Source organism: Schistocerca americana, chromosome 3, assembly GCF_021461395.2.
Source record: "Schistocerca americana isolate TAMUIC-IGC-003095 chromosome 3, iqSchAmer2.1, whole genome shotgun sequence".
NCBI classification, from domain to species: domain Eukaryota; kingdom Metazoa; phylum Arthropoda; class Insecta; order Orthoptera; family Acrididae; genus Schistocerca; species Schistocerca americana.
Window position 1 is genome coordinate 770,841,695 of NC_060121.1, and position 26,268 is coordinate 770,867,962.

The following is a 26,268-nucleotide window of genomic DNA, read 5'->3' on the forward strand; positions in this document are numbered from 1 at the left end:
TTATGGACCTGGTTGTTTGCTAATACAAGGAAATGATGGATACAATGAAAGTGTTAAAGCTGCATCATGTGTTTGTAGGAGAAGTGTAGTGCTAATCTGCACCTGATGGTGAATCCTGAGCTTTCTACCATCACGGCTCATGCCGTTGGGCCACAGGTATCTAGTCCTGCCACTAGACGTCACATTCAGCGAGTCGTTTAAAGAGTGAGCTACTGTACAGCAGCCATGTTTCTGCCTTGGCAGCAGCACATATGTACATATGGTAGCAGAATGCCAAACTATACTGATATAACTCTTGCACTGAGGCAAGAAATTCCAGAAAATGTGCTAGTAAACAAGTTGCGAGCTATTATATGCTTACTGGATTAACAACATATCTCCCTAGCACAATTTATACTAATAGTACATGGAGTTAAAGATAGTGTAAAAGATGTAATGTTGTGGGGGTATCCCTTCAGAAGTCATCTATTGGATTCTAGTACGTAAAAAATTCAAAAGGTTGGACTGTATTCACACAAAGATCTGATGGTCAGCTGGAAATGCATTTTCTCCTGGGTATCCTATACAACCTCTATTTACTGTTAATGCCCACTAATGTCTTCGTTCTGTGGAGAAATGCACCAGTATTATCAATGAAACTTCCTGGCACATTAATCTGGTCCGAATCTGTGACAAAACTTTCATTTCAGCACGAACTCTGCTGCAGCCAAAATTTATTCTGGATTATTACTGATTAAGTCATTTCCCATGACTGTACCAAATTTTAATTTATTTCATGTGAGCCATCACTAAACATAAAATTACATTATTTTCATTAGAAAATTATGGTTCAATATTTGTTTATTATGAATTTCACTTGGGGGTGGTGGTGGGAGAGAGAGAGAGAGAGAGAGAGAGAGAGAGAGAGAGAGAGAGAGAGAGAGAGAGAAGCTGTGATGATGGTTTGGACCTGTGACTCTTCTTTCATGAGACTTCAGTCTTACTCATTCAGCTAGGATTGTGCAAAGTCTTTTGTACTTACGAGTGCTCGGGAATTATTTCATTTTTAGAGGCATCTTTCTTGAGTATTTCTTTTTTAAAACTGTCGTACTGTATTAGGATAACTAACATCTACTCTATTAATATACGGGAGAAAACTGAACAGGACCAGTCCCAAACATACACATATTGCACAACAAATACGGCACTAACTCAAATATACTGCATCTGCATTGCAGTCATTTTCACAACTGGAAATGAACAATTTGCCGAGTGTGACGTTTAGGGGAAGCCCTAGGTACTTGGCAGCATGACATCATAAGCCATGACCCTATAAATCTCAGGATTTAACGTCAAGTAATACTCACAGGAGCAATGAATCCCCATACCAAAATTATTGTAATTAATAAAATGTTGTACCTTTGCTATTCTGTTCTTTTTGTGTTAGATGCTTCTTGTGACTGACCTGGCCAGTCACAAGAAGTATATAAAAGTAATGGGACAACAATTAATTATCATTAATTAATTTGTAGACTTGGGTTTTCCTGATAACATATCTCACTAGATTTAATTTTAACTATTTCCATATTGTCGCAAATTTAACAGAACCAATTGCAGACCACATCCTGCTTCAATGGAATATTATTTAAAAAATGTATTTACCTGGCAATGCTTTGCATGGTAACAGCAAAGTGCAATAAGCTGTTTGCATATGGGGCAGCCACCATTTGTCTTCCTTTTACATATCTTTGTATGCTGCACAACTCTCTTCATCTTCTGACAGCTGGGCAGGCGACAGTTGGCATCACGGCACTGGCATGCATGTACTAATGATTGGATGCAACGCTGTATTGAAAGTTTTCGCGCCTCCTGTAAAGTTAAATTGTTATGTCTTATGTCTCAAATGTTAATGCAAACAGAATGAAACTGTTTTCCTTGCACACACAATTCTTCCATGTGACTGAAAACTATATCTGTGCCCAACTATTTCGGCCACTCTACAGCTACTTTGTGGAAATTCAGTGTGGAGTGTCCTTCCCACCCATCCCACCCCCTCCAACCAAAGTATTACCTTCACAGCTCAAGAAAATATTTAATTGTTTATCTCTGCTCTTCACTGAGCCTCTTAATCAACTAACACATGGCAATATTAAGCTTACAAATCAAATATCACTTACAAATTTATATCAAAGGTAAATATACCATAATCCAGTGCTAGGCTTTTTTTGATGTTTCACCTACTCCCTACTAAATAACGAAAAAAAAATTTACGTTATCATGAAACAGAGTCACAATAAAACTGATAGTTGAGGAAATTTCTCTCACTGTTCAATGCAGAGTTTCGAAAGTATCAAATAACTTTCATAAATTTCTTCAATAAATAGTGATAAAAAGCACCATTTTACAGCAAAAAAGTGATGAGCAACAGATAACACCAACAACAGGTTAAAATGTTGAGCTTCCAGTTTCAGTACCTATTTATTATTAAAAATTGCTTCTACGTGATAAACAGCTACCTTTATTCACATCTCTGTTTGTACTCTATCCAGGATTTTCAATCATAATTTTTTTTTTTTTAGTTCCGTGACACAGTGATACAGGACACAGACGACCCCAAGTTTAGGAAAATACAATACACTCAGGAAGATCACACTAGAAATTGTATGGAGTGAACCTCATGCTTATTCTCAAACACTGATGGCCACTGCTGTATTTAAAAGAAAAAGTAAAGCATGGAAAATGTAAGTGAAGATTGTGTGGATGGTTGATTATTGGCAAAGGATAAACCACCCACTCTGAGCAATCACCACATTTGGAACACTCCCACCACCCCCCACCCCCACCCCACCCACCCACCCACCCACCCACCCACACACACACACACACACACACACACACACACACACACACTAGTGTTGGTTTCATGTTAAATGAATGATTTGAACCCTGAATCATAACAATGTGAAACCCGTCACTTTACATTCACATTACACAGCCACATGTAAACAATGCTACATGCTGACAATTTACAAGTATTTTTAAGTTTTTTTAGATCCACCACTGTAATAACTGGAAGTAGGTAGTGATCAGATTTAAAAATTGCTTTATATTGCCATTTCAAAAACAAATTGCTTCTCACTACTAATCAAAGTTGATATTTAGCCAATTCCGAGTTCCAACATTCTTGTCTGTCACAATAGATCAGAATCCTGTTCTTTTGCTCAGACGAAAAAAAAAAAAAAAAAAAAAAAAAAAAAAAAAAAAAAAAAAACCCTATGTATCAGTGATTCTTGCTACGAAGTGAACAAAATGAATGTGTGTCACTATCATACCATATTTGCTGTTTCCTACACTGCTATTGAGTTTCTTCCATTCTGTCTTGGTCAGTCAAGTCTGAATCATCATGTCACAAACTACACTATTGTCAAAGTCCTCAATCTCAACAGTTATCTATGAATTAGTCATTCAGTCTATCCTCTCAAATCGAAAGTCCTCCCCTCACACTCTCACTGCTCAGTGTGCCCAATATCCTTGATGAAACATTGGGGCTCAGAAATTGTTGACAATATTAAAACTGTAAACTAATACTGAAGTACAAAAGCAGGTTACCAGCCTCAAATCACCTTTGCATTATCTCCATACAGTAACAACACACACAAAACCCAAACAAAATGCACTATTTTGGATGCCGAAGCAGGTTTCTAAACATGTGTCACACAGAATTTCTTTTTCCCTTACTTTGGTATGTAGTGAGAAGAATATGACATAAGAAGAACTGCAGGAACATAATATGCGTAGGTAAGTGGTATCATTCAGAGCCCTGAGAGTAACTCCAAATAAGAATAAATGCAAATTAAGTCTGAATTTGAACACATTATTACAGAGTAACATCATAGCCATGTTGAAAAGATGTAAAAATGTGAATGTTGTGCAGGGAAGTGCAATAATTATGAGGCTCTAACAATGAATAGTATTAATAATTTGTAAATTTAACTTTTGTGTCCCAATTGAATAAAAAAACAGTGAAATCTCATGGTAGTTTTCTGTGGTCAATAAAAAAGTATACAGTAGATGCTGAGCAAGGAATAAGTAAACCCTCCCAGAAAAAGCATTTTAACCAATTGTGTTACAAACGATTACAGGTAAACTCTCAGTCTCCATCAGTCAGACCCATGTGTGTGTGTACGTGCGCGAGTGTATACCTGTCCCTTTTTCCCCCTAAGGTAAGTCTTTCTGCTCCCGGGATTGGAATGACTCCTTACCCTCTCCCTTAAAACCCACATCCTTTCGTCTTCCCCTCTCCTTCCCTCTTTCCTGATGAGGCAACAGTTTGTTGCGAAAGCTTGAATGTTGTGTGTATGTTTGTGTGTCTGTCGACCTGCCAGCACTTTCGTTCGGTAAGTCACCTCATCTTTGTTTTTTTATATATATATATATATATATATATATATATATATATATATATATATCTAAAAAGAAAGATGACGAAACTTACCAAACAAAAGCGCTGGCAGGTCGATAGACACACAAACAAACACAAACATACACACAAAATTCTAGCTTTCGCAACCAATGGTTGCCTCGTCAGGAAAGAGGGAAGGAGAAGGAAAGACAAAAGGATATGGGTTTTAAGGGAGAGGGTAAGGAGTCATTCCAATCCCGGGAGCGGAAAGACTTACCTTAGGGGGAAAAAAGGACAGGTATACACTCGCACACACACACATATCCATCCACACATACACAGACACAAGCAGACATTTGATTCATATATATATATATATATATATATATATATATAATGAAACTTACCAAACAAAAGCGCTGGCAGGTCGATAGACACACAAACAAACACAAACATACACACAAAATTCTAGCTTTCGCAACCAATGGTTGCCTCGTCAGGAAAGAGGGAAGGAGAAGGAAAGACAAAAGGATATGGGTTTTAAGGGAGAGGGTAAGGAGTCATTCCAATCCCGGGAGCGGAAAGACTTACCTTAGGGGGAAAAAAGGACAGGTATACACTCGCGCACACACACATATCCATCCACACATACACAGACACAAGCAGACATTTGTCAGATTATGGAAATGAAGCTAACAATTGTTTGATGAAGAAATAATGACGTTAAAACCTGTGGGAAGCGGCTGAAAATGATCGGTGATGTGAGAAAAACGGAAATGGAAATAAAGCAAAAGTTATTAAAACTGCCGAAAGGGTTGTTTAATAGCTAAAAGGAACTGTTTGTGGACTGGAAACGGTGGATTTTATAGCAGCAAAGTGGAAAAAAAAAATTTTTTTGGTTATGGTTTCGAAGTGATTTACGTATTATTACGTATTATTGAGTGTACATCGACGGGATAAAATTGTATACTGGATTACGGTAAAAAAGGAGAAGGTGAATAGAAAGTGAATCTGCTGGCAAAAACAGAAGGGGGAAATAAGACGACAGAAAAGACTTCGAAATGTAACAGTGACAATAACAATAACGATAACAATAACAAACGTGATTGTTGGCTTCAAATTAATGATATGAATATAATAGAGGGAAACATTCCACGTGGGAATATATCTAAAAAGAAAGATGATGAAACTTACCAAACAAAAGCGCTGGCAGGTCGATAGACACACAAACAAACACAAACATACACACAAAATTCTAGCTTTCGCAACCAATGGTTGCCTCGTCAGGAAAGAGGGAAGGAGAAGGAAAGACAAAAGGATATGGGTTTTAAGGGAGAGGGTAAGGAGTCATTCCAATCCCGGGAGCGGAAAGACTTACCTTAGGGGGAATGTTTCCCTCTATTATATATATATATATATATATATGCCATCTTCGGCTCTTTAAGTACTGATACATATGATGTGCGAACTGACAGCCAATCTCTTCATTTCAGACGCAAAAGACTGAAATGAGTTTCAATGGACAACCCTTGATTAAAATGAACTATTTTAACACTCAAATCAAAAACATGCAAAACTGTTATCTGACTATTCTTATCATGCTCATGCATCTGAAGCAATGAAGGTCACGTGACACGGGAGTCAATGATGATGCAAGTAGACACTGTAGACTCCGATACTTCATTTTTACACGAAGTGTCCTTTTACAATAAATTCCAAGTGACTTCTTACTGTACATCACTTGAGATGTAGGTATGCAAAAGGCTTTCATGCGTGTTCATTAAATGAAATGAAATGATCGTATGGCATTGTTGGCCGGGATGTCCCATTCGGGTTTGGCCGCCAAGTGCAAGTCTTATTTCAGTCGGCACCATATTGGGCGACTTGTGGCCGATGATGAGGATGAAATGATGATAAGGACAACACAACACCCAGTCCATGAGCGGAGAAAATCTCCAACCCAGCTGGGAATCGAAACTGAGCCCACTGCATTGGAGGCAAGCACATTACCACCCAGCTAAGCAGGCGGACATGGGTGTTCATGAAATCACTCAAACCCAATTATATAAGATACAAAAAAATTCAATCTGAAATGACATTTCAATGAAGGACATGAAAAAGAAACTCAGTACTAAGATCTGTGCAGTTCCACAGCCTCTCAGAGAGGTTACTGAGTACTACATATTCTTATTTAAAACAAGGATTTCTCAATACTACAACCACCACAGTTCGAATAAAAGATATCTGCTTAAGGCTGTTTACAGTGAATAATATCTACAATTTTTTCTGAGATAGTAGCACATTAATGTGCCTTATAAAAAACTGCTGACAAGTATTTAACACTCATACTTTCAATACATAATTTAGAGATCTGTGGCAACAGAATTAAGTGGTTTGCTGATTGTTTTCCCACCTAAAGACAAAGAGAATTTAGAAATTTATTTAGTGTTAAATTCGCTGGACAGAACCAAACTTACGTCATGGTGCTCTCTACAGGGACTGTTTCACTTACTTTGTTTCCATGAGAAGAAATTGTTTTTTGTTTAGCTTTCTGGTTTTACCCTTAATTTCATGTAAGAAGAAGAATCACACCAAGAGAAAAAGAGGCAAGAGCCTGGAAGACACACAGTTATGTTAAGACTCATTTTGTCATTAGTGTAACCACTTTAAACAATCAACAATATCATGAAAAGTGTAAATTGCTACTCACCATCTGAGGACACAGTGACTTGCAGACAGGCATAATGAAAATGCTGCAATACATTGTAGCTTTTGGCCAAAAGACCTTTTTCCGAAAGTTAAAATGTATAGTAGTCTTTTTGTTGTGCCTGTCTGCGACTCAACGTCCCCTCTACATGATGAGCAGCAATCACCTTTTTATAATATTCTTGCTATTCCACCCTGGACTTCCATTGTTTGCTTTAAGTATTCAGTGTCATAACAAAGAAAAAAAGGCCAACATTCTTTTCTTCAGTAAAATAAATTCAAGAAAGTAAAAAGAATTCTATCAGCTTTCTCTCCGTTCATAAATAACAGTTGAACAACTTTCCTTACTGGGGAGCAGAGGTGGCGGGGAAGTTTGAAAACATTAAGTTTTAAGTATCAACATTCACAATGCTACTTGTATTTACAGGTGCATTGTTTTGTTTAACACAGCAAAGAAAGCTTTTGCAGGAAGGCTCCCTCGGAATTTTTTACAAAAAACTAAGCTAGTATGTAATTGTACCTGAGGATTAGCTTGCTTCTGATCTGAAGGAGAGGAGCCATCATCCAAGTCCAAGCCAAGTTTCTCCATCCTATGAGGATGCCCATCTTTCTCATAGCACTGAACACACAGGTCAAAATCCTACGGAGAATAACAGAATTAGGCATGACGAAACTATCTGTTATAAAAAACAACAACTCTGTGCAATATAATGAAGCACTTACGTCACAAACAGTGCAATGGTAACGCGTTTCTACATGACCCTTGCAATTATTGCAAGTATATACAAATCTGTCCTGTCCTTGGTTATGGAGTTCATAAAGCATTGACATAGATGAAAACTTGGCTCTCCTCAATGATGAAAATTCATAATGGCGTTCACGTGCCATTGTTAAGAATGCATCTCTTCCATCCATAAGATCACAGTTTATAAATGGATCAGGATCCTGAATGGGCTGCAACGTGAAAACAGAACAAAATTAGATATACCGATGTCTGAAATAAATGAACTCTCATATACAAAAATAAACAAATAAATAAATAAATCTGCTACTTACTGCCAAGCTGGCAGCAGATTGCGCAGAGTGCAGCCTGATTACGAAGAAAACTTCTTTATGCTTTTCCATTGTAGCAAAAATTTTTGCTGAAAGATCATTTCCGGTCTGCGGTGTATTTGACTTTTTACTGTTTTTTCGCTGATTGGCTTTAGATTTATTAGATTTTTTAGCCTTTTTTTGACCTTTCTTTTTGCCATCAGGTCCTGTTTCACTTTCTTCTTGCAGTGAAAATATCTGAAACACCAAATGGAGAATAAGATGTTATAAACACTTTAATACAGATACAGCGGAATTTCAACAACAGAATTATTAGCCTCCCCCCCCCCCCCCCCCCAAACACACATCCTACACCATTTTATTTCATCTGATGTGCAATGCATTTACACTTACAGCATTGGCAGCAGCCTCTGCAGCTTCTGCTTGTTTGCGCTTTTCCTCTTCTTCTTGATCAAGTTCTTTTATACTCTCCTCCAAAACATTTGGCCAGAAATCACCTTCAAAATATGGCAGTTCAGCTGCTGAAATTAATTTATCTTCCACTGCTTGCTTCAGAATATCCTGGAAAATAAATGCTGGATCAAAATTATTTTCTATATATCTACACATTATAGAAATCAGTTCTGGAGGCTAAGATTAAATGTAATTTACAATTCTAATCGAACACTAGAATTCCATTTTCAGGGGCTAATATGCGAAGCATCATTGAAGATAGATTATTCCTGGCAGCAAAAACTATGACATGAAGTAATGTAAAACAAATACGTTAGTGCTAGAGTAATAACTTTTGCTGTGCACTTATTTGTTACATCGCTGATGCATAAAATGATATTGAACTGCATACGAACTTTTTTTTAAAGATTATTGTTCAAAACTTTTTTTAAAAAATATGAACTAATATACTGAAATAAATTACTATCAACTGTGGTTTATACTAACTACTGGACATTATTAAATCTCCAGTGTATACATACGTTCAGACCTTTTGCTCTATCTTGTTCCTTCTCAAAATCCAGTATGAGAACCGAAAGTTGCAGTAATGTATATTGGAAAACAAAAACTTTCATAGCCACAAATGTCACAGTTAATAAAATATTCTGCGACATTATGGCATGCTTGGATGGACTTCACTGTAAAATCCAGCGTTTCGTCTTCATCTGCAGAGGACGTTTTCAAGGGCGGTTGTAGCTTCTTTCAGTTTCTGATTCACAGCTTCGCTCACCACTGACCGCAGTGTGACATCTAATGCTTTGAATACCCGAGCACAACTGGCCATTGTAAGTTGCCGTTCGTTCACTACTTCTATCACCCCATGGTGGAAGACTAGGTCACATCTTTCTCAGTGCCAGAATCCAGATGTCATTCACTTTCATGCCCTCCTCCGGGCTAGTGAAATTCATGGGATGTTGAACAATCTCTATGGCCTATGTATATAGCCTTTCGTGGTGTGTCCATGTGGTGGCTGCCAGTACTTGAGTCCTATCAAAATGAATGCGGTGATCTCCTGGCTGCAAAGCCTGTTCCACAGCTGATCAGTCAATCTCCCCTCTTCTACAGATCCCCTTGTGCTCTTCTAATCACTTTTTGACCTTTAGATTACCGTATTTACTCGAATTTAAGTCACACTCGAATCTAAGCCGCACCTGAAAAGCGAGATTCGAAATCGAGAGGGTGGGGTGGGGAGGGGGTGGGGGGTGGGGGGGTGGGGGGGGGGGGGGGGGGGGGGGGGGGGGGAATTCCCGAATCTAAGCCGCACAGAAATCTGAGACTCAAAATTCAAGAGAAGAGAAACGTTTTAGGCCGCACCTCCAAATCAAAACAAAGTTGGTCCATTGTAATATGAGAGACAATTTAGGTCAAATGAATGACGGTACAACCATAGTAGTTTGGTTCGAGTCGTAAGCTTAGCAGTTAAGCTTTACCAGGTAGCCGTTGCTATGCGTCAGGCGCTCCGTCCATATTTATACGGGTACCCTTCCTTTTTCACGTGCTTCGTCTGGTTTGAATTGATTGCTTATTTTTCTTTGATCTGATAAGTGCCGTTCTCTTTGTTATAGGTATTTACATCACTCAATCCTGAAAATGCATTACTGTACTGTGTCATGCATTGTTTGTCGCTTTCTGATAATGAGTGTTTACGACCTGTCGCCGCTTGCGGCATGGCTTGCTTTTGTGCGCACTACCGCCGCTTACAGTTTAAAGAAAAAAAGGAGAGGAATTGTCTCATTAGCGAAACAATGGCAAGAGACTGCTATTTGTTGTTACTTACACTGCCGCTTTCTTTAATAATGATCAACAAGAACCAAATAATAGACTGCGTATGATAGAAGATGTTCTGAATGAAAGTTTGGCAAAAATTTTTCTCCGTTTGAAAATCTTTGCAGACAATTAGAGTCATCTTAGATTTAAAAATCTAATCAATTGCCGTGCTTCATTTCTGACTGTATCACTATTTGGCATAAGAATAATATGAATATAAACATGGCATGATATGTATATTCTTCCGCGTTTGCTGTTGTCTCACTCTAGTTTCGTAGTTTATTAGGCAGACAGGATTTAAATGAGATAGCAGCAAACATGAAAGAATACATGGCAAAATGTTTATATTCATTATTATTATGGTGAAGAGAATACTGCATGTGATTCACAATTTATGAAAGTTCCTATTAGCAACCATCTCTTCTCACAGGTAGGAAAAAATTCAGAATGCAGAGTTGGCCATTTTGACAAACATCCCAAACAGTCTTGCCAGTCGGATTTTCGTAGTGCATTGAAATGCTGCTACATTCGAAGATGAACAATACGGAATTTGTATTTACTTCGATGGATAATGTATGAAAATGCAGTGGTCGAAACTCAGGGCGGAGAAAAAAAAGCTCGTCTTCCACCTTTTCTTTAAATTTATTTACTGACGGAACGGTTTTGGTACCAGTATTTATCTTTGTGCCTGCGAAGCACTACATATATTCGACAACAGAAGTTAGTTGTGGCGGCACCTACCAACATTTTTCAGAACTTCCGCTTTGCCCTTGATTCTAAGCCGCAGGCGGTTTTTTGGATTACAAAAACGGGAAAAAAAGTGTGGCTTAGATTCGAGTAAATACGGTAGAAGAAGCCCAACAGACTTCATTTGAAGATTTGTAGTACAAGTCTGTATTGTTAAGAATAAAGTTGGAACATGTGTTAACTAATACAAATAGGAGAAACTGAATACCAAAATGAATACAGTAAGAATATTTAAAGCATTTAACTAATCAGAATACCAAAGAAGGCAGCAAACATAATATAGGTGCAAAACGGATAACAGCAAAGGCGGTAAATAATACAAGCAGGATTACAGTAACTATTCTTTAACATTTGTTAAAGTAAGGAATACACACACACGCGCGCGCCGCGCGCGCGCACAGAGAGAGAGAGAGAGAGAGAGAGAGAGAGAGAGAGAGAATTTTAACGACAAAAATCCCAGAATTTGAATATAACGCAACTTCTTCACTTCTCTCAGGGAGGTGGGGTGCAGTGCAACAGATGCGGCATTCTTTATTAAATGAGAATCGAGCACCTTTCCTTTCTACCAAATAAAGACAATTCTCCCAGGAAAATTAATTGGCTTCAAGCAAATTTTCTGCAGATATCCTTCACTATCATTTTTAGTGCAACCATCTTATTCGATTCGATTCTCTCTCTCTCTCTCTCTCTCTCTCTCCAGAAGAATTATTTGAAAATTCGGGTAATAATTTGGAACCAACTTCACTCATACTGTGTATCTAAATTTGTCAGTACACCAGAATTTGACTATGCAGAGTTGGCCATTTTGACAAACATCCCAAACAGTCTTGCCAGTCGGATTTTCGTAGTGCATTGAAATGCTGCTACATTCGAAGATGAACAATACGGAATTTGTATTTACTTCGATGGATAATGTATGAAAATGCAGTGGTCGAAACTCAGGGCGGAGAAAAAAAAGCTCGTCTTCCACCTTTTCTTTAAATTTATTTACTGACGGAACGGTTTTGGTACCAGTATTTATCTTTGTGCCTGCGAAGCACTACATATATTCGACAACAGAAGTTAGTTGTGGCGGCACCTACCAACATTTTTCAGAACTTCCGCTTTGCCCTTGATTCTAAGCCGCAGGCGGTTTTTTGGATTACAAAAACGGGAAAAAAAGTGTGGCTTAGATTCGAGTAAATACGGTAGAAGAAGCCCAACAGACTTCATTTGAAGATTTGTAGTACAAGTCTGTATTGTTAAGAATAAAGTTGGAACATGTGTTAACTAATACAAATAGGAGAAACTGAATACCAAAATGAATACAGTAAGAATATTTAAAGCATTTAACTAATCAGAATACCAAAGAAGGCAGCAAACATAATATAGGTGCAAAACGGATAACAGCAAAGGCGGTAAATAATACAAGCAGGATTACAGTAACTATTCTTTAACATTTGTTAAAGTAAGGAATACACACACACGCGCGCGCGCTGCGCGCGCGCACAGAGAGAGAGAGAGAGAGAGAGAGAGAGAGAGAGAGAGAGAGAGAGAATTTTAACGACAAAAATCCCAGAATTTGAATATAACGCAACTTCTTCACTTCTCTCAGGGAGGTGGGGTGCAGTGCAACAGATGCGGCATTCTTTATTAAATGAGAATCGAGCACCTTTCCTTTCTACCAAATAAAGACAATTCTCCCAGGAAAATTAATTGGCTTCAAGCAAATTTTCTGCAGATATCCTTCACTATCATTTTTAGTGCAACCATCTTATTCGATTCGATTCTCTCTCTCTCTCTCTCTCTCTCTCTCCAGAAGAATTATTTGAAAATTCGGGTAATAATTTGGAACCAACTTCACTCATACTGTGTATCTAAATTTGTCAGTACACCAGAATTTGACTATTTCTTGAACTTGTTAACCAAAATATGTAGGTGACAATATTTAACATTTTATGTCTACCAGACTTACAGTCTATTAATATTTAGAAGACAATGAACTACAGATCTATTCCAAATGAAGCAAACAGATAGCACACATGTGTGAATGATAGCAAACAACTGTGTGCTTGAACATTTAAAATAATATCACTTGAAGGCAAATTATGTCATACAATACGAGAATTAATAAAAAGATATAAAGATCTTATTTATTCACATGACAGCAAACCTTTTCTATTCTTAAGGCACCCATCTTTCAAATTGTCAATATGTTCACTTTAGGGACAAAGAGAGTGGTACACACTACAAAAATATGCACTATGTGACTCCCATAAACGACTTTTATTTGGCTTCGGTATATACTAAGAAGCAACTGCTCAAAAATGTGCCATCTGCGCATGACTGTAATGAGTTGAAGATACTCATTGATTGCAACAAGACGAGGTTAAAACTGATTTGAGATAGTAAGTGTCACTGTTTGATGAAAGTATTGATGATGATGGCTGCTGCAATGTGATTATGCCGATAGCAGCAACTAATGTACTTTTTCCAAGTAAACAAGGTGCTAACTTGGCAGCACATCGGATTCACATACATTTATTTGTTTGCCGTCCACGTCACAGTTTCATTTATGGTGAGATATACTATTGTACTAATAACACATCTCTTTCCAGTAAAAGATAAATGCATATATTGAAACAAAAAGTAAGGCTTAGAAATAATCATATTTCTGTTACAAAATCAAGCTTATGGCTGTATGCACTACCAGGTTCACAATGGAACACTACAACTTTAAACCCTTCATTGAACATGAGCATTTTTCCATTTCCCATTCACCTGAATCGAAATGAAGTGCTTGTTTATTCTTTAAGGTACTGTCAAACAGGGTGATTTCGGACAGTTTTGTTGTTATTTTGATTGCAACTTTCATATATATTCTTAGATTAAAGTGATTGTTATGGAAGTGGTAGGGTATATGTGTAACGAATAAAATATCCCAGAACCAGAAAGTATATGTGTAGGTATATATATCTGAGGCTGTTAAATAAAGTGTCGAAAGCCACCTCATGGATTGGGGTGATTTCGGACACGTGTTTTTTAAATCTCTGTCCGAAGTTACAGTATTAGAGGGCGAATTCAGATAGTTACTGCGTTTTTTAAAAATTCTACATGCTTTTTATTTGATTTTGGTGACATTTTGCACATTTTAAGGTAGCCCTTTGTTACGAATAAGTGATATGGAATGATATAATGAATTTTATATATTACCGATAAGTTTTTATTTAGCAAGAATTTAAATAAAATTTTTTTACAGTTGTTCACTGAAATATTAGAAGCAGACAGAAACAAACAAAGTAATTTAACTAAAAGGTCAAAATAATTTTTCTCACTCATCATTCTAAATGAAGTTGCAAGAACTTTAAATAGACGATTGTCTTCGAGTCTAAAGCACATCTTCTCAAAAAATGAACATTCCTCTTTTCTCAACTGGTGAGGGAAGTATTCTCGAAATTTGCAATTTTTGTATTCTCTCTTCATCGGGGACATTAGGAAACAACAAATATGTTTTTACTGTTCTCGTGTAGGTGCAAGAATTTCACACTTACTTCCATAGCACCAACATTTGTGGCCACTCCAACATACTGCCTTGTTTGCTCCTTGTTTCCATGTTTATATTTGTTCTCGGCAACAAGAAAAGCCTCTTCTTTCGGCAGTAAAACTTCATTGGATGATGTGTTGTTTTCACTTTCATTATCCCTAGAAGCACTGTCACTTGTTTCAGCTCTATTTACGTTTCCTTGAAAATCTCGGCCAGTGATTGATTTTCCACGTTGAATGTCTAGTTTGCGGCAGCGAGAGCTACCAAGCTTATTTGGAGGATAACGAATTTCTTTGAGCATTTCTTCAAAAGTGGAAGACCGTGCGTCTGCGTTGCTTTGCTGGCTCTCCTCATTATCAGGCAATTTTCGTAAGACATAATCTGGATCAAAAGGGATTAGGCCCGTGGAGCGAAATACACCCTTTATGTTTTCCTTGGAGTTTGCTGAAATCTTAGTCACTGTATGTTTCAGAACAGATGGGAAGACATCCTTGGAAATGGTCCCACGAGTGTGTTTCTTCCTATCAGTTAATACAGCTTGCCACGCTGCTTTCATTGGCCTGAAGAAACTTACATCGAGCGGTTGGAAGAGGTGTGTGCTATTGGGGGGAAGGAGAATGAATGAAATATTGTTCCGCTCACACTCTTCAATAACACATAAAGACATGTGACTCGATAAGTTGTCTCCAATCATGACTGTTGACCCGTTTTGCCTCTTCAAATAGGACAAAGCGATTGTAAAGAACCAGTCTTCAAATACTGGCAGGTCAAACCATCGACTTCCGTTCCTATTGAAACGGGTTCCTTGTGGTCCACCTTCTTGCCACGTGTCCCACAAATGCTCTGATTTGTAAAGGACGTAGGAAGGAAGCAGTTTACCATCAGCACTAGCTGCGATCATTATTGAGACACTAGATTTTGATGAGTCCATCACTTTTTCAGCATGCTTACTCCCTCGTTTCGTAATTATCTGCTGCTTGCCTGGATCATCTGACATGTTGGTTTCATCATAGTTGATCACGTTGCTAGGTGGGAGATTTTCCAGCTTTTCCTCAATATTGGAGAAAAACATCTTAACAGTCTTTTTGTTCGCTTCTGCACGAGCTCGTTTAATATTTTCGCTTAAGCGAAAGGAAACATCTTCTGACTGTCGTTTGAGGCATAACTGCACCCATTCTTCTCCTGGCAAATTATTATGAAATTTCTTCTCTTTTCGGCCAGATTTATCAAGGTAGCCTTTAACTTAATATCTAATATCCACTTTAGTGAAGGGAAATCCCCAATGTGCAGCCCTCAAGATACCTTGCTTCAACATTTCTTCTTCTTCTTTATTTAGCACTGGCTGTCCACCCATTTTTTTCAGATGTACTTCCTGCACTTTATTCTGTAGGGTTGATTTAGGTATACCATTCAAATCACACATTTTTCTGTATGATAATTTACCACTCTGAATATCACGAACAGCTTCCTAAAAGTTCCGGGTCATAACTGCACCGTACTGTAGCACCTCTCCTGCTCTTATAAGTTCTTGGCATTGTCCGAAATCACCCCACACAGTACACAGTTTTACAAAAACCGTCGTCATTTTATAACCTTGCACGAGAAACTCGACAAACTTTTACAGAAATTGTCTCAATGCTGTTAGCTACTGAGTGGGTCAACAATTACGGTTACAATAACTTCCCGCTCGGCGCAACAATAGAAAGTTTCCACTTTACGATAATGCACGGATTTTTAACACTGAGACTTTGTCAATTCACCTAGGGAAACAATTGACGCAAAATAAAAGTTGTGGAAAGCTGTAAATGCAATCTTGTGCTTAAAATAACTGGCGCATGGAAGTTAAAATAAGTAACTCTTGTTTTCTATGCAGTGGCAAAGAGCAAATAAGCCATACTGTCCAAATTCGCCCTGGTGTCTGTTTGAAGGTACTTAAATTACCATATTTATTCAACTATAAGACGAGGTTTTCCCCCAAATTCGCTATTCAAAATTTCTGGATGATATTACATTCACATTTATAGCATTGTATAAACTTCAATGAAGAGTCATCTTATGTTTGCATGTGACACTTTGATAAGATGTCACGAGGAGAGTTGACAATTTTGGAAGGGTGAATGGGGTGTAGTGGCACCAGCTTGGCCAGATTTGAAAAAGGTAGTGGGGAGCGAACGTTAAACTTCGTCATGCTGCCAACCATGGGGACGTGTCCTGCTTTCACTGCTTTGTGTTTTTTAACCATCTACCACATTTCGCCTGAATCTAAATGCAGTCAGAACTAAACTGACTTTACAATGGACAAATACTCAACAATAGCATACATCTTTACAGGAAACAAATTAATTCTAATAAAAATATGTTTACACAGAACACTTGTGACATGGCACAATAACTTAAACATGAGGTTCAACAACAGCACTTAAGCAACTATTGCTTGACATCAAAGGGCAGTTTATTGTACAGAGTTATCCCTATTGTATGTGGCCTGTGGTCTGCAGCCTTTTTATTACTTGTAATTATGTGAATTCTTCCTTCCATACGATTTGTAGTTAGTAAATTACTGTTCACTATATTATGTTCTGAATTTAGTTTTCAAAAACATGATTGACTGTGTGATGAACACAGCGTAGGTAATAAGTATTTTATATTTTCAGAAAGTATCTCTCTTGTTTATCTTAACTACCATTCTTGTTGTCCTTTTCTGTAGTCTAAAATGTCCATCTGCGTAGACTTCTGGTGTTCCAACCCAGATCTGGATACCATAATGCAGATGCAGGTTTACCAATCAGAAATATATTTTCTTTGGGGTATCATACTTCAGTAAACACATATTTGTACTGACTTTCTTACAAATATGTTCCGTATGCTCCTTCCATAACAGGTATTTGTACACAATTGTAAGTTGAACAATAATGGAAATTCCTGAATGGTGCACCATGGAAAATAAGGGAAAGGCAGCTACTCATCTATAGCAGATTGATGAAAAGTACATAGCAGAAGACAACAGAAAACATTATTCACAACAGCTTTTGACCACTAGCTCCTTTTCCAGCAACAGTGCACATTATCACGCACACAACCGCTCACACACCCAAAAATCACAGCAAATTAAGTAGGAATTGCATTGCTGTTATCTTCGCTTTATATACAAATAGCTTACTTGCTGCATGAAAAATCCAGGATGGAATGTAACATAAAACATTGTTATTTGCTGTATGTATGATAAATTGACAGAATAATGTAGCTGATTTCACTACTATTGGCAGCAATACTTTTGACTTTTTGGAGTTCAATTAAATCATTTAAATACACAAGGAAAGTAAGTGTCATAATATGCTTCACTGAGACTCAACACATTGAATTACCCTGCACACTGCTTTAATTTTTAGCAACTGATCATTCATTCTGTTACTTTAACACACTGTTTCCTGTTTACTAAATACCAGGAACAAGTTTTAAGGCTACTCCTCTCATACTGTTTTATTCTAATTTATGTAACAAAATGGTATGATTTGCAGTATCAAAAGATTTAGTCATATCCCTCAAAGTGACTGTTACTTTGTGTCCTTTATATCATTAGATTAAAATTTTATGTATGGAAGTTGCTTCTGCTGTTACGGTAGATTTCTCTTTCTAAAGCCACATGTATGAGGTTCATTCAAGTGAAACCTGGTCAGTGCCTTTGCCTGACACGTAAGGTGGCACCATGTAACTGTGGTTATGGTAGTGCCATCAGTTGGTAGAGAGACTGATGCATGTGCACCGTTTGATGTTGCGTAGCGCCAGTGTGGTTTCATGCCAAAGAAATGTTGGTCACACAAGTTATCGTCCACTACCAAACATGCAGGCAAGTAAGCAGGAACAACGAGGAGTGATTCGATTTTTGGCAGCGGAGGGAGTTGGAGGCCATGAAATGTATTGACAGATGAAGGCTGTGTACAGTGAGTACAGTCCGAGTCGTTCAAGTGTTACGGAATGGTGCAAACAATTCCTTGAGGGACGCAAATCACTGGAAGATGATGCTCGTCCTGGACAGGCTCATCGTGTCATCACACTGGAAATGGTTGCGCAAGTGAATGCTTTAGTCTTGGACAACCACAGAATCACCGTGGACGAGATCTATTGGTTATTGGGTATTAGCATGGGCATCACCCACACCGTAATGCATCAACACTTGAACTTTCAAAAAATCTGTACACAGTGGGTTCCCCAACAACTGTATGCCGAATAGCGCAATATTTGAATGGTGGTGTCTTTGAGTCATCTGCACTGTTATCACGAGGAGGAATATGGCTTTCTGTCGCGTATTGTCACAGGTGACAAAAACATGGTGTCACCATTTTGCAGCAAGTGTCAGAGGAAGCAGTGGATACATGCGACTTCACCAACTCCAAAGAAATCAAAGGCCTTGCACACCAGTTCTGGTACGGTCATGACGTCGTCCTTTTTTGGCCACAAGGGCCCACTGCTTGTCGAGTTCCTGGTATGGAGAACCACCATCAAGCGTTATCAAGCCACTTTACAGAACCTTAGATGAGCCATCAAGCCGAAATGCCAAGGCATGTTGTCCAATGGCATTATCCTCCTGCACGATAATGCCCGCCCACACCTGGCCAATATGGTGAAGACGACATTGCAACAGTTTCGCTGGGAAATGCTGGAACATCTACCGTACAGACCTGACCTTTCACCATGTGACTCATGTGTTTGGATCTCTAAAACTCGATGCACAAGTCGCCGAAGTGGCATCAAATCGAAAGACTTGCACCCGACGAATGGTCTACCCAACGGAAGACCCTAGTCACATTTATTTATCTCTAAAACATGCTATTCGCAGACATCAACTCGCAACGGATGACAAAGTGTGTGACTAGGTCCAGGCTTGCCTATTAACTTCTTCAAGAATGGAATAAACCGGCTAGTGTCGCAATGGGATAAATGTGCCAACAGTTTTGGCGACTATTTTTGAGTTAATATAATTGTTAACGTTACTTTACACTAGTGACCGAGTTTCATTTGAATGTCCCTTATAGATTGTTCAAAGGATTTTACTTGATGCACTATGCCTAGCCCTGATTTGATATTACTTTCACTGTCAAGTTCTGAAGTTAATTATATTTGTCCTAACTTTTCTGTGTCATTTGTGTGTTCATTTTTATGCATCGGTAGAATTTCAGTAATTTTCAGGAGATCATGGAGTTCTCCACGGCAGAGGGAGGTATTTATTAGGTACGTCAGAGGTATAATTAATTCTCTTCTGCATTCCTTTAGCAGCTTGGGTGAAATGTTATTCCATTTGCAAGATATTTTGGCTTGATATTTTGAGATAACTGATATGATGTCTCTCTCAGGATTACCGGGAAAAATGAGTGCCTAGTGATCAAATCAGATGCCCAGTCATGTACTTCATTTGTGTCAATTTTGCTTAACTTTTCCGTGAATTTATTACACACTTTACTGTGCTGTTTATTATTTAATTATTTTCTCTTAACTTTAAGCTTTGATGTTCAAGATACTGCTTTTCCCCCCACTTTCTTTACTAATTATTTCCCAAGCTATTTTACTAACTCAATGAGAGTTGTTTACTTGCTGAGCTTCATGGTTAGTCAAGGAGTGTTTGTATTTTTTCCCCGGGTAATTTGCATTTTCATAAAAAATACTGTAAATTAGTATCTCTAAAGCATAAATAACAATCTTCCATTTTCTCTCACAGTTAGATGATTTCAGGAATTACTTTAAAGTTTTGTTGAATAGTTTATACAACTTTTCTCATTTATCATTCATCAAGACCTACAGGGTAATAAATCTAAGCTTCTAAGTCACCGCAACAAAAATACATGGCCATTTATGTCATATATTCTGACGCTCACAAATCCGCCATCAAAACCGACAGGGCACTCCCCATTGGTCAAGAATCATGAAATTTGGCAAGATAAAAAGATTTTCACAATACGGGTTAAGAGAAAAAGTTAAAAGTGTTTATTTGTAATTATACCAGGCCGGGAAAACATTATTTGTTGACTGTCTGTCTGTATGTCCCTCCATCTATTAAGAGTCCTTTTCTCAGGAACGGATAGACATATTACCACAAAATTTAAGTCATCCACTGAGATCGATAGTCCTTTGGTGGTATAAAAATGTTAAGCTTCCAAGTCAATGCAATCAAAAGATACAGCCATTTATGTCACATATTTTGACACTAGCACACTCAATTCATTAAAACCTACAGGGTAATTCCCCTTGGTGTAGAATCATGAAATTTAGTAAGAAGGAAATGGAAAGGTTCAGAAAATTGTTAATTTACAACTGTATCATATGAAAATAAAATACCACTGTTGTTCGTTATCAGACTTTAAACTTGAAATTAACATTCTCAAAAGACTTGGAATCCATCCCAGAATGATAACTGTCTATTTGCATAATTACATTTGTAAGGAACCCTACGTGCATGAGTCCTACTGGCACCTAACCATTTCCCCTTTCCCCACATGAACATGACACACTTCTATACAAGTTCCCATCCCAACTCTCATGCTGCGTATTGATACTGAAGATTGAGTACAACGAAAGTTGGGGTAGATTGTTTTCAAAAATCATAAATTTCAGTGGAAAAAGAAGGGTTGTGGAATACTGGAAGAAAAACACTTTGTTAGGCTGCTACATGCACACGAATCAGAAAGACTTTCAGTTTCGATGACACTGGGATCTTTTCCAATTCAGTTCCATCAGAAATCTATTCTTAACAAAGTAGAAATATGTGATGGAAGTAAAATGAGCACAGAAAAATTGACAGGTCTACATTAATAATTGGAAAGTGTCAAATTGGGATATCTAAGAACATGTGAACACCATTTTATACTTCAGCTTTAATAACAGTGTCTGGATGACTGCAGAAATTTGTGGTAGATTATTAGAAGATTAGATACCAAGACTAGGTGAATCGAAAAGATTATTCTTGTTACTCCACATGTGACGGCAACTTCATTTACTAGAAGTATTTATGATGCGTTCTTCCACCTATTTTAAGTGTACAGATACCGGCTCCTCTGGACCTGGGTATAATTCAATCAGTGAAAACAAAACACAAAATGGTTACTGTGCAGGGCTGAATTCATTCCTCGAGCGAAGGGCAGTATCGTATGCCAAACAGGTAGCACTAAGCTGTTGTGCAAATTCAGGCTTTGGTACAACATTATCTGCAATTGAAGCCAATTTCTGTACAGAAGAATGGAAAGTCATTACAGATGTTATTACTAGTGACACATTTCAGGACTATGCCTCATGACAACAGCTTGACTTTCAAACCCCAAACTCATGTTAAGTGATTTGCATGATACTCTTGTGAAGGAACAAACTAAAATAAATTATGGTGGATTATGATGATGATGATGAGGAGGAGGAGGAAGAGGAGGAGGATTCACCTGCAAGAAGTTTGTCCATACCTGTGTAAGGATTTGATACAACATGTGGAATTTTTCATAGTCCTGGAACATCAATCAGCTGCAGTGACAATACCCGCTGGTAGAATACATTGGAAAAAAGAAGCAAACTAACTTTATTGGCTTTTATTTATTTGCTTTTTGCTATGAAACCAAGGTCATTACTAAGGAATTTTCTTTAACTTTCTTTCTGTGTTAAACTCTTCATTTGAATGCTTTCTTTAAATCATGATACAAATAGGGAATTTTACAGAAACTATACATTGAAAACAACCTTGATATCAAGCTAAACAACTTTAGTTTCCAGCAAGATAGCTTGTGATCAAGAATTACTTACATCATCTAAAGAGTTTGAAATTACATTCTGATCACGTCTTTGATTTAAGTGTGGTAAGCCGCCACTTATGGAAAACACTCATTTAAAGCAAACTATATTGTGCAACAGAATTAAAGGATTAATTTTTGAAACCTCTTAATTATCTTCCATTCCGATGCATGAGATTGAAATTTGGCTCAATGGTGCCTAGAACGTGGCAGCCTGCAATGTCACCCTCAGGCTCAATGATGATTTTAACACAGGAAGGTGTTGACACGTGGAAAAAAAGGCCAGACCTCTCAAGTTTAAGTGATGTAAAGCGTATTACTGATGCCATTTTGGCACAAATTTCATCACAATTTTGTCCAACGCCACCATGGAAGTGTCACATGCGAAGGTCTTCACACCCCTCTTACCTACATTTCACTGCTTCTTTTGATGCCTCTGCAATGGACGTCAGCATGTGACACCCAGAGTTGAAATCACACAGTTTTCTTATGGGTGGCCACGGAAAACATTTCAAACAAACTACCACTCAGAATCTAAATGAAAGAGCCTCAGGGAGTGGCTTAAAAGGCATCATCAATGAAACCACCCCTTTCTTGGGATGTTGATTATTCCCCAAACATTCCATGGCCGACAGTTCGCAGTACAATGAGCACTAGAAAGACATTCTTAACAACCTTTGACATTGCTGACACACTCGGACATTTCAGTCCTCCTCTGTGGACACTGTGAGGTTGCGTTCCTATTAAATGTGATCATACACCTTTGGATTGCAGCGTGAGCACAATTTTTGCTCTCTTGTACAGGTTTGAGTCACTAGAGACCGTTCACAACCATTCAACAAAATCTGAAAATGATCCAAAGTAGCAAAGGATTCCTATCCTTTACAGTGCACGGGTTTCACGTCCTCCTGTGGTGTTCACAGAGAAGTGAAACATTGACACATTTGAGAATAAGACAGCAAAGCGTTCCTCTAAGAACCCCAGTTTGGCAAAACCCTCAGTGGTAGCTATCTGCATTTACTGAGAACTTTAAAAATCTACCTTTACAGACAAAACTTGCAAAGTAGCCTAAGGTGTCTGCAGAGAGGCAACCACTTGATACGCACCTCTGAGAAAAATTGCCTGTCTGCAGATGTGTAAGAGTATTTTGCAGATTTTCCCTGTAAAAGTCACATTTATGGGCGCACTGTGAATTGTGACTTTCTACCATGAACTGTGTGGGAATCGATGTCCCAAGGAAAAGGGTGATTTCACTGATGCCCTTTATGCCACATCGAGGCCTTTTCATTTTGATTCCGAGCAGCAATGTGTCTGAAATGTTTTGCTGTCACTCATAAGGGACCTGCGTGATTTCAACATTGGACATTGCAGTTTTAACCTCCATCGCACAGGCATCGAAAGAAAGGTTAAATGTGGGTAAGAATGCCTGTGACAACCTTTCTATCATGTGACATGTCCACAGTGGTGGCGGGTAGAACTGTGATGAAATTTAGTGCTAATTTGACTTCAATAACTTTACATGTCACATGCACTTCTCAGCTCTCATCTTTTTTTTCCATATGTATCAACATCCTGCTGTCTGAAGCATTGCTGTGCCTGAGGGTGACTTAAGAGGACACAATGCTTTTTGACTATTACAGAGTAAGGTTGAAGGCACCTTTGAGCCAAATTTCAAGCTTGTGCATCAGAACATGGGACAATTACATGGTTTTGAAAAAGTGGTGCTTTAATTATGTTGCGCAGGATATAGGAGGCCCAGTAATTCATTAAAATGGGGGTTTCCTGTAACTTCTATGTCAGAGCTGGAGTACTACCTCAGCAGACAAGGACGGAAATAGAAAATGGGTCATATTTTTCCTGAACGCTACCTCAGCTTGAAAAAAACAAACAGAAATTAGGTCATATGCATGCTGCTCCATTAAGTGATGACCACCTGCTCAGGGTACTGCAGGCCAATTTTGTGGAACGGGATGTGTTCAAGAAAGACAAGAGGCATAATCGATGACATACAGTGCTCACAGAAGCTCGTCTCGATGACATTGTATACCGCCTGGAAAATTCCCTTAAAAAGTCTCTTTGCACATCTTTCGCAGCAAATACAAATATTGTGCACCTCTGTACAAAGAGGTGCCAAGCTGCTTGGGCTACAGCATTATAAAATATCAATAGTACAGGAACTTTGACCTGGTGATCCTGTGCACAGGATTAAGTTCTGCAAATGAGTTTTAAAACAAGTACATTCTGTTTTCAGACGAGGCTTGGTTCCATTTACACGGGTATGTTAATTCCCAAAAATGTCGACATTGGAGTGCAGACAGACCAGTTGTGTTTCATGGGGAATCCCTTCATGATCAGAAAATATGGGTGTGGCATGCAGTTAGTGGTGTCAGAATAATAGGCCCACTTTTTTTAATGACACAGTTACACATGGAAAATATGTGCAAAACATTATGCAAAATTTTTTCAACAATATTTGGCAAGGGCACATACGGCCAATGTTTCTTTGCACGCAATTCACAATGTGTTCAGTGAAAGAGTGATTAGTAACAATATCTGGCCTGCTAGAAGTCTTGATTTAACTCTGTGCGATTTTTATTTGTAGGGTACAGTGAAGGACAAAGAGTACACAATAAATCCTTACACGATAGAGGAACTCAACGATAATATCCATGATCAATTAATTCAATATCTCAAAGACAATTACACTGCGTGATTAATAATTTCTTGAGAAGATGTCAGAAATGCATGGAAAATAATGGCAGGCAATCCCAACATCTCCTTGTGTGACATGGGTGCCTACAAAATGTATTTGCTTATATTTTAAATGTAGCCATGTTGTACCGCAGCAGTAGACAGCAACATGACATCTGACTGCCAGGCAACTGAGTGCTTGCTGCCCAGCATCTACTGTGCTGCACAGGCGGTCATCAGATAAATGGAACACCCAGTATAAGGGGCAATCAAACAGAAATGAGACAGATGGAAAAAAAAACAGTAAGTAAACTGTTTATTATTTCAAAGCATATTACCGTATTTTAAAATACAGTTAAATCTGCTTATAGAAATAGTGAGCAGCCAACTAATTGGCTGTTTACTATTTCTACAAGAACTATTAATACATTTATCCCACAATTAGACAAGATGGTCAGTGCCTTCAAGGAAAGTACAAGAGTCCAATCCCTACACTGATTAAGGAACTGCAATCTTTTTTGGGGTCCTCAAATTACTACAGAAAATTCGCAAAAGGTTTTGCTGACATAACACACCACGTAGTTTCTAAGGAAAGGTGTGAAATTCATATGGACAGAAGGGTGTCAGGGTGCATTTGGAGAATTGAAGAGTGATTTTGATATCCCCCCAACTCTACTACTTGCAGACTTTTGAAGGAATTAATCCTTTCGCATGATGCATTTAATCATGCTTTGGGATGTGTTTTACACCAGGAGATTAATAGTGAAGAGCACCCTGTAGCCTACACATGGAGACAGCTGAATAGAGCGCAGAAGAACCATCCAACACAAAAACGTATGTTCAGCCTCATTTAGAGTGTCATGTATTTTAGATTTTATCTCTGAAGAATCAGGGAAAGGGGGGGGGGGGGGGGGGGGAGATTCAAGCAGTGAGCGACCACGCATCTTTGAAGTGGTTATTTGGACTGACAGCCCAGCATGCTGACAAAACGGACCCCGACACAGCAAATTCGACTATGAAGTGGCACCCAAGCCAGGAAGAAGCACAGGAATGCAGGGATATTAAACAGCAAAGTAACAGTGGTGAAAGTTCTGAGTCATGGTCTTGCACAGGGTCAGGAAGCACAGAACACTGACAGTTACTGT

The 26,268-nt window shown here is 38.3% G+C and overlaps 1 protein-coding gene across 1 annotated transcript in view; it reads right to left on the reverse strand.

Moving 5' to 3' along the window:
* LOC124607056 (histone acetyltransferase p300) overlaps positions 1-26,268 on the reverse strand; it is a 169,866-nt gene that overhangs the window by 14,283 nt on the left and 129,315 nt on the right. Inside the window, exons 24-28 of the mRNA XM_047139232.1 lie at positions 8,534-8,701; positions 8,144-8,377; positions 7,811-8,041; positions 7,608-7,727; positions 1,642-1,848 (exon numbers count right to left, since the gene is read on the reverse strand). Coding sequence (XP_046995188.1) covers positions 1,642-1,848; positions 7,608-7,727; positions 7,811-8,041; positions 8,144-8,377; positions 8,534-8,701 — 960 coding nt within the window. The remainder of the gene's footprint in view (positions 1-1,641; positions 1,849-7,607; positions 7,728-7,810; positions 8,042-8,143; positions 8,378-8,533; positions 8,702-26,268) is intronic.